Here is a 12,895-nt window from a genome sequence, read left to right on the forward strand (position 1 = left end):
CGGAATTTGACCAACTGCTGCAGAGGAGGAATCAAATGAAGGAATGCAGCTAGGAATTGAAAGCTGATGCGTTATGTACGAGCCCTTTCAGAAGGCTAGGAATCAAACAGTGAAACTAGAAGGAAGAAGGCACTTTGGGTTGAAGGTCATAAGGCAGGGACAAGAGGAACAGTGACAGGAGAGGAATGACTGGGCCAACGCCAGCAAATGACAGCCATGATAATGGCACCACGCTGGGGACTGGTCCCAAGCCAGCTCCAGATCAGTCGTGTCCCCAGGGCAGGGACTGAGAACTAAAGCCAGGAAAGGAGCAGGGGTCCAGAGCCACAGGCCACAGAGGACTTGCGTGAAGGGGAGGAGAATTCAGGAACTGCTTAGGGACCAAGAGAGGAAGGGCAGGGATTTGGGCCAGGGTCCAACAATTCTACTGTGGGCATCAGAAACAAAACTACTTTGCTGTGTTTGTTGATCACCACCTTCCCCCTTGTTATTGTCCAGCTTGGGTCACACAAAAATTTGATCAGGAGCATTTCCAGTTGTAAGGAGCTCACAGTGTATGGAGAGAGAAGCGTGAACACAGCCCTTTACAAAAGTCTGCGATGATGTGTTGTAATAGATTGTGGATCTATCTATCTTTCTATTTCTGCGAGATGCTAGGGAGGGAGTTATTTGCTAAATAACTTAATTCTGTGCATTAACATTTTAATTTGCCAAAAGCCTTAATACCCATAAAGCTGCCTTCATTCTGGTTTGCCAAACGTGCAGTAAAGTCAGAAACGTGCAGTAAAGATAGAAGAACCCCTTAGCCACGAGAGGGGAGATGTGAACAACCAAAGCATGAGGACACAGAGTTAGAGCTGGAAGCGGCTGGAAGATGCAAGCTTTCAAAGACATCAGGGGTCATCACTGGACTCTCCTTCATCACGAGACACGGGTCAAGTGAAATCAAATTGAATCTCAAAGGAAAGACAGATTTCAAACTAATTCTTGGGTCACATTTGCTTCATCTCATTCATTCATTCATTCATTCAGATGTTAGTTACCTGTGAGAGAGAGAATGTGAGCATGAGTGAGTGGGGCAGAGGGAGAAGCAGACTTCCCTACTGAGCAGGGGGCCAGATGGACAGAAGTGGGGCTCCGACTGGGGCTTGATCCCAGAACCCCAGGATTATGACCTGAGCCCAAGGCAGACACTTAACTTCACTGAGAATCTTAAACATTCTGAGAGCTGCTTTCTGGGCTTCCCCAAACTGACATCAAGGTTTTTTTTGTGCCCATGTCTCTCCCCATCCCTCCCCCTTCTCAATTCCTTTCTCTCTTTAAAACATGCTATTGCCTTTGGCATAAAATGTAGAGTGATACGATATTAAATAACACAAAATCCCATGGCTTGAATAATGGTATTTATTTTCTTTAAATACACTTAAATATGAAACAACAGAACAGTAATTCAGTAAACTCAAACTACAAGCTGGACAACCATCAGAAAATCAGTGCTGATCCTACAAAATCAAAATCTGCATAATATAGAGTCAGAATAATTCACAAGAGAGTTGCATTAGCAAAGGATTTGGAGACTATAAAATCATCTCATGGGCTTTGAGCAGTCAATCACATGGCCCCCGCTGATTCTAGGATGATCAGACCTTTTTCATTCATTAGGAGAAAAAAAAAAGGTTCACACAGGTTCCCTCCTCTCCATTCTCCTTGTTCGGGGGCATCTTCAGTTGCAAGACATCTGTCAGTGAGCAGGGCAGGGAATCCTCAGCTGGTGTGTAATGGAAGAGTGGTCTGGATTCACTGTGGCACTGGGTAAAATGGACCATTTTTAGTACCTGGGGAGGGGAGGAGTGACAGCAACTTGGCAAAGCAGCACGCTATTTAAAATGTCAGGGCTGGGGAACTTCAGAACAAAGTTGAGTCAAGGATTTTCTTGACCGTGGAGCCCATAGGCAGCTTTCTTCTCCTTTGGAAAGCGGCAATGCTTCGCACATGCTGGTTTTCCATTTGCACATGTTCTGGTGTGAAAGGGACATCTGTCCTCACAGCTGTTGCAAAAGAAAATAAACACGAAAGTTCTGAATCAAGGACTACATTCAAAGGAATAACTCTGTTCTGATTTGATTATGTTTTCCAAGTGAATTTTCCAGATATGTATTTAAAATGTCAACATAAAATCCTGAGTGGTTATTCCACATGGATGCAAAAATCTATGAAAGGCCAAACAGTAACCCATAAAGGTTCTATTTATCAACAAATTTCTTGTGATATAAATCCAGTGCCATGTCCGTCTTCAAAGAAAAAAGAAAAAAAAAAAAAACAGAGGTGGATGTATATTGAGAGAGATGGAACCAAAGAGTCTGCTGATTTGAAACTCAGCCCCCAAAATAATTGTTTAAATCTCATCAATTAAAGTTTTTGCTGAAGATCTATACCCAACAATAGCAGGCAGGATTTTCTTTCTTTCTTTTTTTTTAAAGATTTATTTATGTATTTGAGAGAGGGAGTGGAGGGGCAGAGGGAGAGAGAGAGAGAGAGAGAGAGAGAGAGTCTCAAGCAGGCTCCCCGCTAAGCACAGAGCCTGACACGGGGCTCGATCCCAGGACCCTGTGATCTGGACCTGAACAGAAACCAAGAGTCAGCTGGTTAACCAACTAAGCCACCCAGGTGCCCCATGACTGTCTTGCTTTCACAATTCATCATCACTCTATATACTCTCACTTTGTTCTTAGTTGCCAAAACCTCCGTTTTACTATCTAAAAAAGGGGCACTTCAAACAATGCCTCAACAAGAAGTGTCACCACATCAAAAGAAAGGGCATTCACATTCAATGTCAATGGGTCAAATGAAGGTGAAAGTGAAAATGCACTTGACCTGCAGGTGTCTGCGTGAAATATCTTGTGCTTCTGGCAGCAGCTCTCCAGGCTCTCTCTGCACTCCAGGCAGCTGCAGTTTTCTGGGTGCTGGATGAGATCTCTGGGACATGGGGTCTTACAGACACACTCACACCGGTCTTCGTCAAACTTCATGTGTGGCCCACAGAGAGCCAGTTCCTGGAGATGAGAGTGGTCTAGACGGAAAGAGAAAAGGGTTGCTCGAGTGGCTGCAGCACGGATCATATGGCACTGGAGTTGGCTGTATACGCTCCATTCATGGGAAAATAACTTGGATTCCCCTCATCTCCTTTCCTATCGATTTTTGCTTCTCCTCTTTCCACGCAGTGAAGGAGGTTCACCTCTGATTTCATCATACAAACACCGAATGCATGTGTTCTCTTACGTTTGTGAAAAAGAGGTTTTGAGCTGAATATTTTTGATCGGATTTTTAAAGAGATTTTTTGGTTGGTGGATGACTTGTTACACAATGCAATCTTTCACAACCAAGTATTAGGAATAAAACATAGGATAGCTAAGCATTATGAGGCTGATCCTTCCTAGTTTTGAAGCAAAGACTAAAAGGAGGGAGGAACAGAGGTATTGGCATGATAGAAATACACCTTAGACCTTCCAAGCTGTGGATAGAAAGAGTGATGTATTTCCTCACCACAGATCACAGTGCTGTTATAAAGATACACCAGTGATGATAAACTTTGATTCCACAGACATCTGTTGGAAGAATATGTTCAGCTGAGAGGAGGGTCTGAGAGATTTTTTTAAAAGATTTTATTTATTTGACAGACAGAGATCACAAGTAGGCAGAGAGGCAGGCAGAGAGAGCAGAGGAAGCAGGCTCCCTGCTGAGCAGAGAGCCCAATGCAGGGCTCGATCCCAGGACCCTGGGATCATGACCTGAGCCAAAGGCAGAGGCCTTAACCCACTGAGCCACCCAGGCACCCTGGGTCTGAGAGATTTTTAACACCCTTGGTTGACAACTATTTCTTCTAAAGAGTACACACAATTGGGTAACTATTACTCCATGTTCAATTCTGATCATCAAGTTGAAATCCAGTCAACCTGGAAGGAAATGGAAGAGATAGAAACTCGGGAACAACTTGACTGTGACATCTTTCTTAAAGGTTCTGGAGGCAAGTATGTGGTTAATTTCTTCCCCAAACCCACTTCTTTCCAAACCTACCTCATTTAGGGAATGATGCCATCACTCCGCACTCTCCTGCCATATTGGGTCTCATCGCTTTGTCCACCCGGTTCTGCCATCCTGAATTTGTTCTATCATTTCCATCAACACTGTCACAGATCTTGCTATCACAAGTTTTATCCCTTCTATCTATTTTCCACAATATTATCCAATGTAAATCTACTCACATCGTTCTACTGCTTTAAGTTCCTTAAAAGGTTCCCAATTTAAAAAAATGGTTTACCCACCAGGACATATGAGACCCCAGATCTTGCTAACCTCCCAGACTCATGTCTCTCCCTCTCGCCTGCCCCTTCCACATATATCCTGTGTTCCCTCCGTACCAGATTATTCTACTTTTTGTTCCCCTGATATGCCAGGATCTCTCAGCCCCGTGCTTTTGGCCTTGCCTTTCTCCCTGCCCATCACCTTTCTCCCCAGTATCTTTCCCAACTTCTATAAGTTCAGCTAAGCGCCCTTGCCCTCTGCATATTTCCATCCTGTCCTTTCTTACGCTGCTTACATTTGTCCATTTCCTTGATGAATTAAAAGATGCTGAAGGTTATAGGAATCGGAGCTCATCATTCTGACATAAAATAGGCACATGATAAATGTTGAGTTCATCTGCCCTAATAAAAGGGTCCCAAAACAGGCAGATATACGAAGACTCTGAAGAATTCCATCCATCGTTCCAAAGACATTGGGTTAAACCATATGTTCTTGTCAGTATCTGACTACTGATAGTATATCAAAATGGCAATCTCAGGTTGTCTAATCTCATAGTTTTAATTTCTCTTTGGTTGATGATATTCAAGGAACCATGTGGAAAGCATGTTGGAAGGCCAGATCTGGGGAGATTCTTGGAGGTGTGTGAAGAGGAAAAAGGTAATCTTTATAAGCCATATGCCAATGAGGCATATGTCACTTTGGGGCAAGATGAGAATACATTGTTCCCATTGGATAGTTTTTCCTGCTTTGTCAAAGATTAATTGACTGTATAATTGTGGGCTCATTTCTGGGTTTTCTATTCTGTTCCGTTCATCTATGTGTCCATTTCTGTGTCAGTACCATACTATTTTGGTGACTACAGCTTTATAATGTAACGTTAAGTCTGGAATTGTCTATTGATTGATAAATGGATAAAGAAGTGGTATATACGAATACCGTGGAATATTATTTGGTCATAAAAAGAATGAAAACTTTCCACATGCAAGACGTGGATAGAGCTAGAGAGTATAATGTTACATGAAATAAGTCAGGCAGAGAAAGACAATTACCCTGTGATTTCACTCACATATGGAAAGTAAGAAACAAAACAAGCAAAGGGGAAGAAGAGAGGGAGAGAGACAAACCAAGAAACAGACTCTTAACTCTAGAGAGCAGACTAATGGTTACCAGAGGGGAGGTGGGTAGGGGGCTGGGGGCGGGGGGAAACAGGGGATGGGTATTAAGGAGGGCACTTAATGTGATGAGCACCAGGTGACGTGAAATTCAAAAGAATTGCTGAATCACTATATTTCACACCCAAAACTACTATAACAGTGTATATTAACTATATTGGAATTAAAATAAAAAGTAAAAACAAAACAAACCGATTATTAAAGGATAGTTAAGTAGTTCTTAAAAGACCCACACGAATCACTAGGTGGCGGTAGAGATTCATTTAGACCCCTTCGAGTAGCACCAACGCCCTTGAGTGGTTTAGGGAAACAGTCCACTAGGCGTTTGCTGAGGTAGTTGGCAGAGGCTGGCTTCAATCCCTACAGACATTAGTTAAAGGCAACAGAGACTGTGGGACTTGGCTAGCTCAGGCTATAGAGCATGTGACTCTTGATCTCAGGGTCATGAGTTCGAGCCCCACTTCGGTGTAGTGATTACTTAAAAAAAAAAAAAAAAGTAACAGAGATTGGGTGTGGGAAAACTGTGTGAAGCAGCAACTAGCCAAGGGTGATACCCGAAACTATTATATACTGATCTCAAGCCTAGGGAGGTTGATGATGGAATGCCATGAGTTCTGTTCCCAGTCTTGTTTCATTCATCATTTTTATCAATAAGCTCGTGGATTTTTTTTTCCAAATAAATTCTTAAAGTTGTGGCTACCTTGAAGAATTTAAAATATAACATAAGGACTTCCCAGTTTTCCTTTTCTGCTATTGTTTGTTGTAACACTTTAAAGCTATCATCTGAATCCAATGAGATGAAATTAAACTGGTCTTGGATTCCCTAAGCCACATGCACTCATTCAAGAAGAGAAGTCATTGTAGATGTAGAAAAGGCAGTTGGCTTAACAGTCACGTGTGTGCAAAGGGTGTTTAGTGAACAGTAAATTCAGTGTATGTCATCAGTTTGATGAGCTTACTGGAGGAGTGACCGTGAACTAGCTACCCCATGTCTCTTGCTTCTATCCCGGCCACCACATCCCCAAAGGCCCTTGCCTCCTTTCCTACCCTGGGCCAACACATCCTCTTCTACCCTGTCACTGGCTGATTGTGTTAAAATTCAAACTGGTGCTTCCTTGGGGCTCCTGGGTGGCTCCGTCCATTAAGTGTCTGACTCTTGGTTTCAGCTCATGGTTCGTGATCTCATGGCTCATGAGCAAGAGTCCCTGGTGTGCTCCGTGCTTGGCGGGAAGTCTGCTTGAAGATTCCCCCCCCCACGCCCCTCCCCCAACTTGTGGGCTTATGTGCACGCACGCGTGCTCTTTCTCTCTCTCTAAAATAAATAAACGAATCTTTAAAAAATTTCTAATTGGTGCTCTTGCTCTCCTGCTTGAACGAGATGAGGGGTTCCCTTTGCCTTAGCATCACATCCAGTGTCTGGGACAAGATGCCCAACGTTCCCTGTGAACCTCTCCAGCTTCCTCTCTCACATCTACCCAGCCCCCTCCCATTATGTTCCCACCAGGCTGAACTGTTTTTAGCATGCTGACCTGCTACCTTCGCTCGCTTCCTGTCCCGAGCACTCGTGTTGGCCCTGATCAGAGCACTTCTGTCCTTTCCCGCCCCCCACTCTTCCCACCCTAGGCACACTCAAGCACCCGCTGAGTCTCCCCCCAGGACAGCTCATTGAGGAATTGCATACAGAGACCATGCTGAAATGATTCTATTTTGATATGTTAGATTAAATAAAAAGATATATATATTAAACGGACTTGTTCCTTTTGACCTTCTTAATGTGAGTACTACAAAATGTGTGTCACATCGGTGACTCTCACTGTCGTTCCATTGAACAGTCCTGTTGTGGAAAGACAGACGGAGGTTCAATACGGTTTAGTAACCAACAAGGGTGAGCCCAGGGTAACTGGGCTGCCTCGGCGGGTGGCAGGCTTCCCCGGGACGGAGGTATACTCTAGCGGAGGATAATCTCAACACTTGGTGGGAAGGATGCAGACCACGTTCAGGACCCGCATGAGCTTTCAGGAAAACATTTAGAAGGAAGCGGAGGGACGGAAGTCAAGAAAATGGAATTTTATTTACAGTTTCTAGGACAGCATTGTATAGAGTAGTTTAGTCCTTACAGAGTCTTGCTTGTAGATCAGCTTAAAACAAGCAAGGTTCAAAGCGCATGAGTCCTTGTGATTTTTTTTTTCCAGTGGAATTCTGTCACGTTCTCTGGCAAAGAAATTTTAACAATGCATCCATTTTCAGCCAGAGTCGTCATCAAACGTCACAGCACTGCGACTTTGAGCAGTGATGGGATTGGCTACCCAGCTCCTCTCAGCCCATTAGCTAGCCATGTTTTGCTTTTACTTTGCCCTAGTTTCAGAAAAAGTTTTCTCCCACTCCCCATTTTTTTCCCTCAAGTAATTGGCCTGTTTCCACATGCCACTGTTGAAAGAAACCAACAAGTCTAAAATTACTTTATGTTCCTGTGAGACTTTTAAACAAATAAATTAGTAACATGTGGTGGACTAGTGTTGAGTTTGGAAGTGGCTTTCATGAAAGGCTGCCACTGCCTTTCAAACCCAGTGTTGGGGGTTGCTCTAATCCCTGGGCTTTTCTTTAAGATTGAAAGAGTCCTGCACTGGAAGACTTATCTGTATAATGAGAGCAGAGAGGACTCTGGGACCTGACTGCTTCTGTCACTCTTAGGGGTGTAATCTGGAGAAAATGACAAGACATCTTGGTGTGTCCATTTTGTCATCGTAAAAGAAAGGGATAAGAATAGGACATTATGGGGGCGCCTGGGTGGCTCAGTAGGTTAAGCCTCTGCCTTCAGCTCAGGTCATGATCCCAGGGTCCTGGAATGGAGCCCTGCATTGGGCTCTCTGCTCAGCGGGGAGCTGGCTTCCTTCTCTCTCTGCCTGCTTCTCTGCCTACTTGTGATCTCTGCCTGTCAGATAAATAAATAAAATCTTAAAAAAAATAATAGTACATTATGGATTGTTGTGAGGATCAAATGAGTTAATGCATAGAAAAGGCTTACAAAATTGCCTGGTCATTGTAAGCACTTGGTAGATGTGAGTTACAATTGTTATTTTTATTATTACTGTTATTATTTCCTGACTGTCATCATTACCTTCCATTCCGAGTGGATTCTCCTCTTGTAAAACACATTTGCATTTGTCGCTGTCCCACAGCATGTCAATAGGACAGAGTTTCTTAGAATGGGAGCAGCTAGGAAAAGAAAACAATAAACCAGATTTAAAATCTTTCAAGGGTAATCACACCTTTGTGGCTTTTTTTTTTTTTAAAAAAGACTGAATACATTTCTGAGGGGGAGAATAGTTAAGGTTTTTAAGGAGCTTAATCCATATTTATGAATTGCTTGTTATTAGACAGCAAATCTGTAAGCACAAATACTCTATTTGGAAACTAAACTGTAATTTTGGACAGTTATAATCTTTTTAAGAAGGCTGCTGTTAAAACTGTGCAAATTAGCTGTCACAGCTCTTAAACACTTCCTTCTTTAAGACGGAGATAAGGGGCAACTGGGTGGCATAGTTGGTTGGGTATCTGACTCTGGATTTTGGGGTCAAGTCATGATCTCAGGGTCATGAGATCGAGCCCATGTGGGGCTCCATCCTGGGCGTGGTGCTTGCCTAAAATTCTTTCTCTCCTGCTTTTCCTCCTGCCCCGCACACATGCTTGCTCTCTGTCAAATAAATAAATAAAACTTTAAAAATAAAATGGAGAGAAGAGCACTGGCGAGGGCAGCAGGAACACGAGGATAAGCCATCTTTCCCCAGGAGCTTTCGTTTGTGCTTAAGAGCAACAGAAGTGTCTTCTAGGCTGGGTAATAACTAACGTAAGTACCAGTTCAGTCCACTTGCCACTCATCCAACACATTCACTGCTCCACTTCTACAAGATCGAAGTATCTAGCTTACTCACTTTAGATTTTCATTCAGCGGCGTCTACCCTTGGTTTCTCTTTATGGAATTCCTTCCTCCTCCCTCCCCGCAAATCCGTGGTTCTTACCTTAGATTTCAGGACATCAGGGTGTCATAATTTGTTTCATAAAGAACTACAGACTACTCTCAAGAAATTTCAAAGACAAATCAATCTTAAGCCATTTTAATTGAAAATAAGACTTTTCCATTTGGGACTCAGAAAAGGAAAGTCAGAATAATCACCAAACACAGATGCAGACAGTTTTGTCACTCTCAGGGACTTTGGGAACCTTCCCCCCACTCCCCCCACCTGCCAATTTGGGGACTTAAAAGGATAAACAGCCAGAAATGAGTTCCATGTAATGCTTGTTCTGGAATAGGGACATGAGCCAAAGCTAAGGCTGAAGAAGAATTATACAATTCCACTGGACTATGCATATTAAGATCGAAGGTGTGAGGGCATCTGGGTGGCTCAGTCAGTTAAGTGTCTGACTCTTGTTTTCGGCTCCGGTCGTGATCTCAGGGTCATGAGGTCAAGCCCCGCATGTGGCTCCATGCTCAGCTTAGAGTCTGCTTGAGTTTCTCTCTCCCTCTCCCTCTACTCCACCCCCCATCCACCCATGCTCGCTCTCTCTTTAAAATAAATAAATCTTTAAAAAGAAAAAAAGGTGTCTAGGCGTGCCTGGGTGGCTCAGTTGATTAAATACCTGATTCGTGATTTCAGCTCAGGTCATGATCTCAGGTGGTAAGATCGAGTCCGGCATCAGGCTCCACACTGGGTGTGGGCATGGAGCCTACTTGAGATGAGCTCTCTCCCTCTCCCTCTGCCCCTCTGCCCCCTACCCCACCCCCTGATCTCACATGCAGGCATGTACTCTCTCTCTTAAGAAAGAAAGAAAGAAAGAAAGAAAGAAAGAAAGAAAAAATAACAAGAATTATTTTTTAAAAGATTACAATAATGAAGTTATTTTAAATATTTAATTATTTTAATTATTTTTTAATTATTTAAAATAATTAAGTTTGATTTAAAATAATTAAAAAATTATTTTTCTTAGAGATTTTATTTATTTATTTGACAGAGAGAGATCACAAGTAGGTAGAGAGACAGACAGAGAGATAGAAAGGGAAGCAAGTTCCCTGCTGTGCAGAGAGCCCGACACAGGACTCGATCCCAGGACCCTGGGATCATGATCTGAGCCGAAGACAGAGGCCTTAACCCACTGAGCCACCCAGTTTCCCCTAAAAATAATTTTAAAAAAGAGCAAAGGTGTCTGTAAGTAGATGGGTAAGTTCATAACCACTGAGCTTTTTGGTCCTAATGCAATATCCACCTAACACCTAATTAAGGAAGAATTCTCCACATACAACTTTAGCAAACTCAAGAACAAGCATAACTGAATACAAGAAGGGCTTACTGATCTTCTTCTGGGGTCTGGATGGATCTTCTGATAATAGTGTACGGATGGCGGGGAGCCGTTGGCAAGCACTTACAACCTGTATGGTTGGCAACTTTAACAGGCACTAATTCAGGTACGGAAGTCAAAGGCACTGATATCTCAAACAGCTGGAAGAGAAAAAGAACCACAACACACATATATTTTTAGATAATAATTTCCATAGTCTGCATTTTTGCCTTTGTCCTTTATGGGAGTGACTTTGGCAAAGCTGTCCATTAACAACATTAATTAGATTATTAACTAATAAGGATAAGGGCTGGCATGATGGAAAGGATGCTGGGCTGGGAATAGGGACACTGGGCTTACACAACTTTAACAAGTATTTAAGCCTGACTGAGTCTCTTAACTTTTTGGTGTCACTGGTACTCCTGTAAAAAGCACTGTTGGTATCTGCTCCTGTCTTAAATTTGAGTGTAAATTATACAGACTGAGTGAAATTATAGCTCTGACGTTGGAGACCATGGTGAATAGATTATTGTCCAGAACTCTTTACTTATTCTTTCTCATATCATCTCCACTGAAGGAACAGTTCCCTGTTCGTTGACTTTGGGTGTGGCTATGTGACTTCCTTTGGCCAACAGGATACTAGCAGACATGACACAACTACAAACTTGAACTGTGTGTGCTTTGTAGGCTCATTTTCTCCTGCGTATGCTGTGGCCATGAGAAGAGCGTGATTTGGCAGGTGTGCTGGGCCAAGGGATGAGAGACTCAGGGAACAGACCTTCACTTAACCTGTAGCCTGGAGTCAAGTACACTCCAAACTAACTGATCTCTGAATACATGGGTAAGGATAAGTTATTATCATTTGAAACCACATTTTAGGGTGTATATTATACAGCATTACCCAGTAATAACTGGCTGATACAAGATCACCCTGCCCAACCAGATACTATAGGTAACATGAATAGCATTCTTTCTAGGTTTCTATATGCCGGGTCCTATTTTATATTCATTAATTTACCCCTTATAACAACATTATAGGGTGGGTTTTTTCTTCATCCACCCCCAACTCTATGGGCGAAAAAACAGATACACAGAGAGATTACATAACATGCCTAAGGCCACATAACTATTTATTGGAAGAGTAGGGATTTGAATTCAGACAGTTTGCTCCAGAGTCAGAGGTGATACTCTTAAGAATATGCCTTATTGGGGCACCTGGGTGGCTCAGTTGTTAAGCATCTGCCTTCAGCTCAGGTCATGATCTCGGGGTCCTGGGATCGAGCCCCGAGTTGTGCTCCCTGCTTGGTGGGACGCCTGCTTCTCCCTCTCCCACTCCCTCTGCTTGTGTTCCCTCTCTCGCTGTGTCTCGCTCTGTCAAATAAATAAATAAAAGCTTTAAAAAAAAGAATATGACTTTCTGGAAAAAAATGTCTGTGACCTGAAGAAGCAAGATGGGATCCTGCCAAGTAGAATTCAGAGAAATGTCAATTACTTTGTTTTTAGACTGGTTCTAGGGTGTCTGTATAAATTTGAACTTGATTTTAGTGTTCAGTCCCCATTCCATGTAGTCCTAACTACGCCGAGTATTCATTTATTCACTTAGTTTCAAAGGTGTATTTCATCAACCAGTCCATTACTTTGGGGTGAAGGTAGTTTTTTTAAGCCACTATTAAAATGTTCAAGTGTGCATATTTGGAACAGAAAACTTCTGTAGGCTTATACTTAAGTACATTCTTTAAAACTAATTATTTGTTGAGTACAACAAAGTACTCAAGTCTCTATTAAGTGGAAACAATCCATTAAAGTTGTGTTTATTCTGACCCTTTGATATGTGTTGGACCCTCTATGAGTCTAAGTAAGAAAACATTTTTAGAGTGTTTACTTTGCATAAACTTCATATCCTTGTGAAATTTTTCAGCTATGCTTTAGGGAATAACATGGTCATGAACCAAAGCCTCTTATGTTATGCAAGCTTGTTTCTACTGATAGTTGGTGCTTAGCCATGCTTACGTCACTTTCCCCTGATTGTCAAATAGTGAGAGGTCAAATTTTTTACAAGTTCCAATATTCTCTAAAAGAATTTGGGA

At 42.5% G+C, this 12,895-nt stretch overlaps 1 protein-coding gene across 1 annotated transcript in view; it reads right to left on the reverse strand.

Moving 5' to 3' along the window:
- Positions 1-1,390: 1,390 nt before the first annotated feature.
- Positions 1,391-12,895, reverse strand: part of VEGFD (vascular endothelial growth factor D) — a 37,254-nt gene continuing 25,749 nt past the window's right edge. The window contains exons 4-7 of the mRNA XM_032330888.1: positions 10,821-10,969; positions 8,593-8,690; positions 2,875-3,070; positions 1,391-2,048 (exon numbers count right to left, since the gene is read on the reverse strand). Of these exons, the coding sequence (XP_032186779.1) occupies positions 1,922-2,048; positions 2,875-3,070; positions 8,593-8,690; positions 10,821-10,969 (570 nt within the window). The 3' untranslated portion in view covers positions 1,391-1,921. The remainder of the gene's footprint in view (positions 2,049-2,874; positions 3,071-8,592; positions 8,691-10,820; positions 10,970-12,895) is intronic.

Source organism: Mustela erminea, chromosome X (assembly GCF_009829155.1).
Source record: "Mustela erminea isolate mMusErm1 chromosome X, mMusErm1.Pri, whole genome shotgun sequence".
Taxonomy (NCBI): domain Eukaryota; kingdom Metazoa; phylum Chordata; class Mammalia; order Carnivora; family Mustelidae; genus Mustela; species Mustela erminea.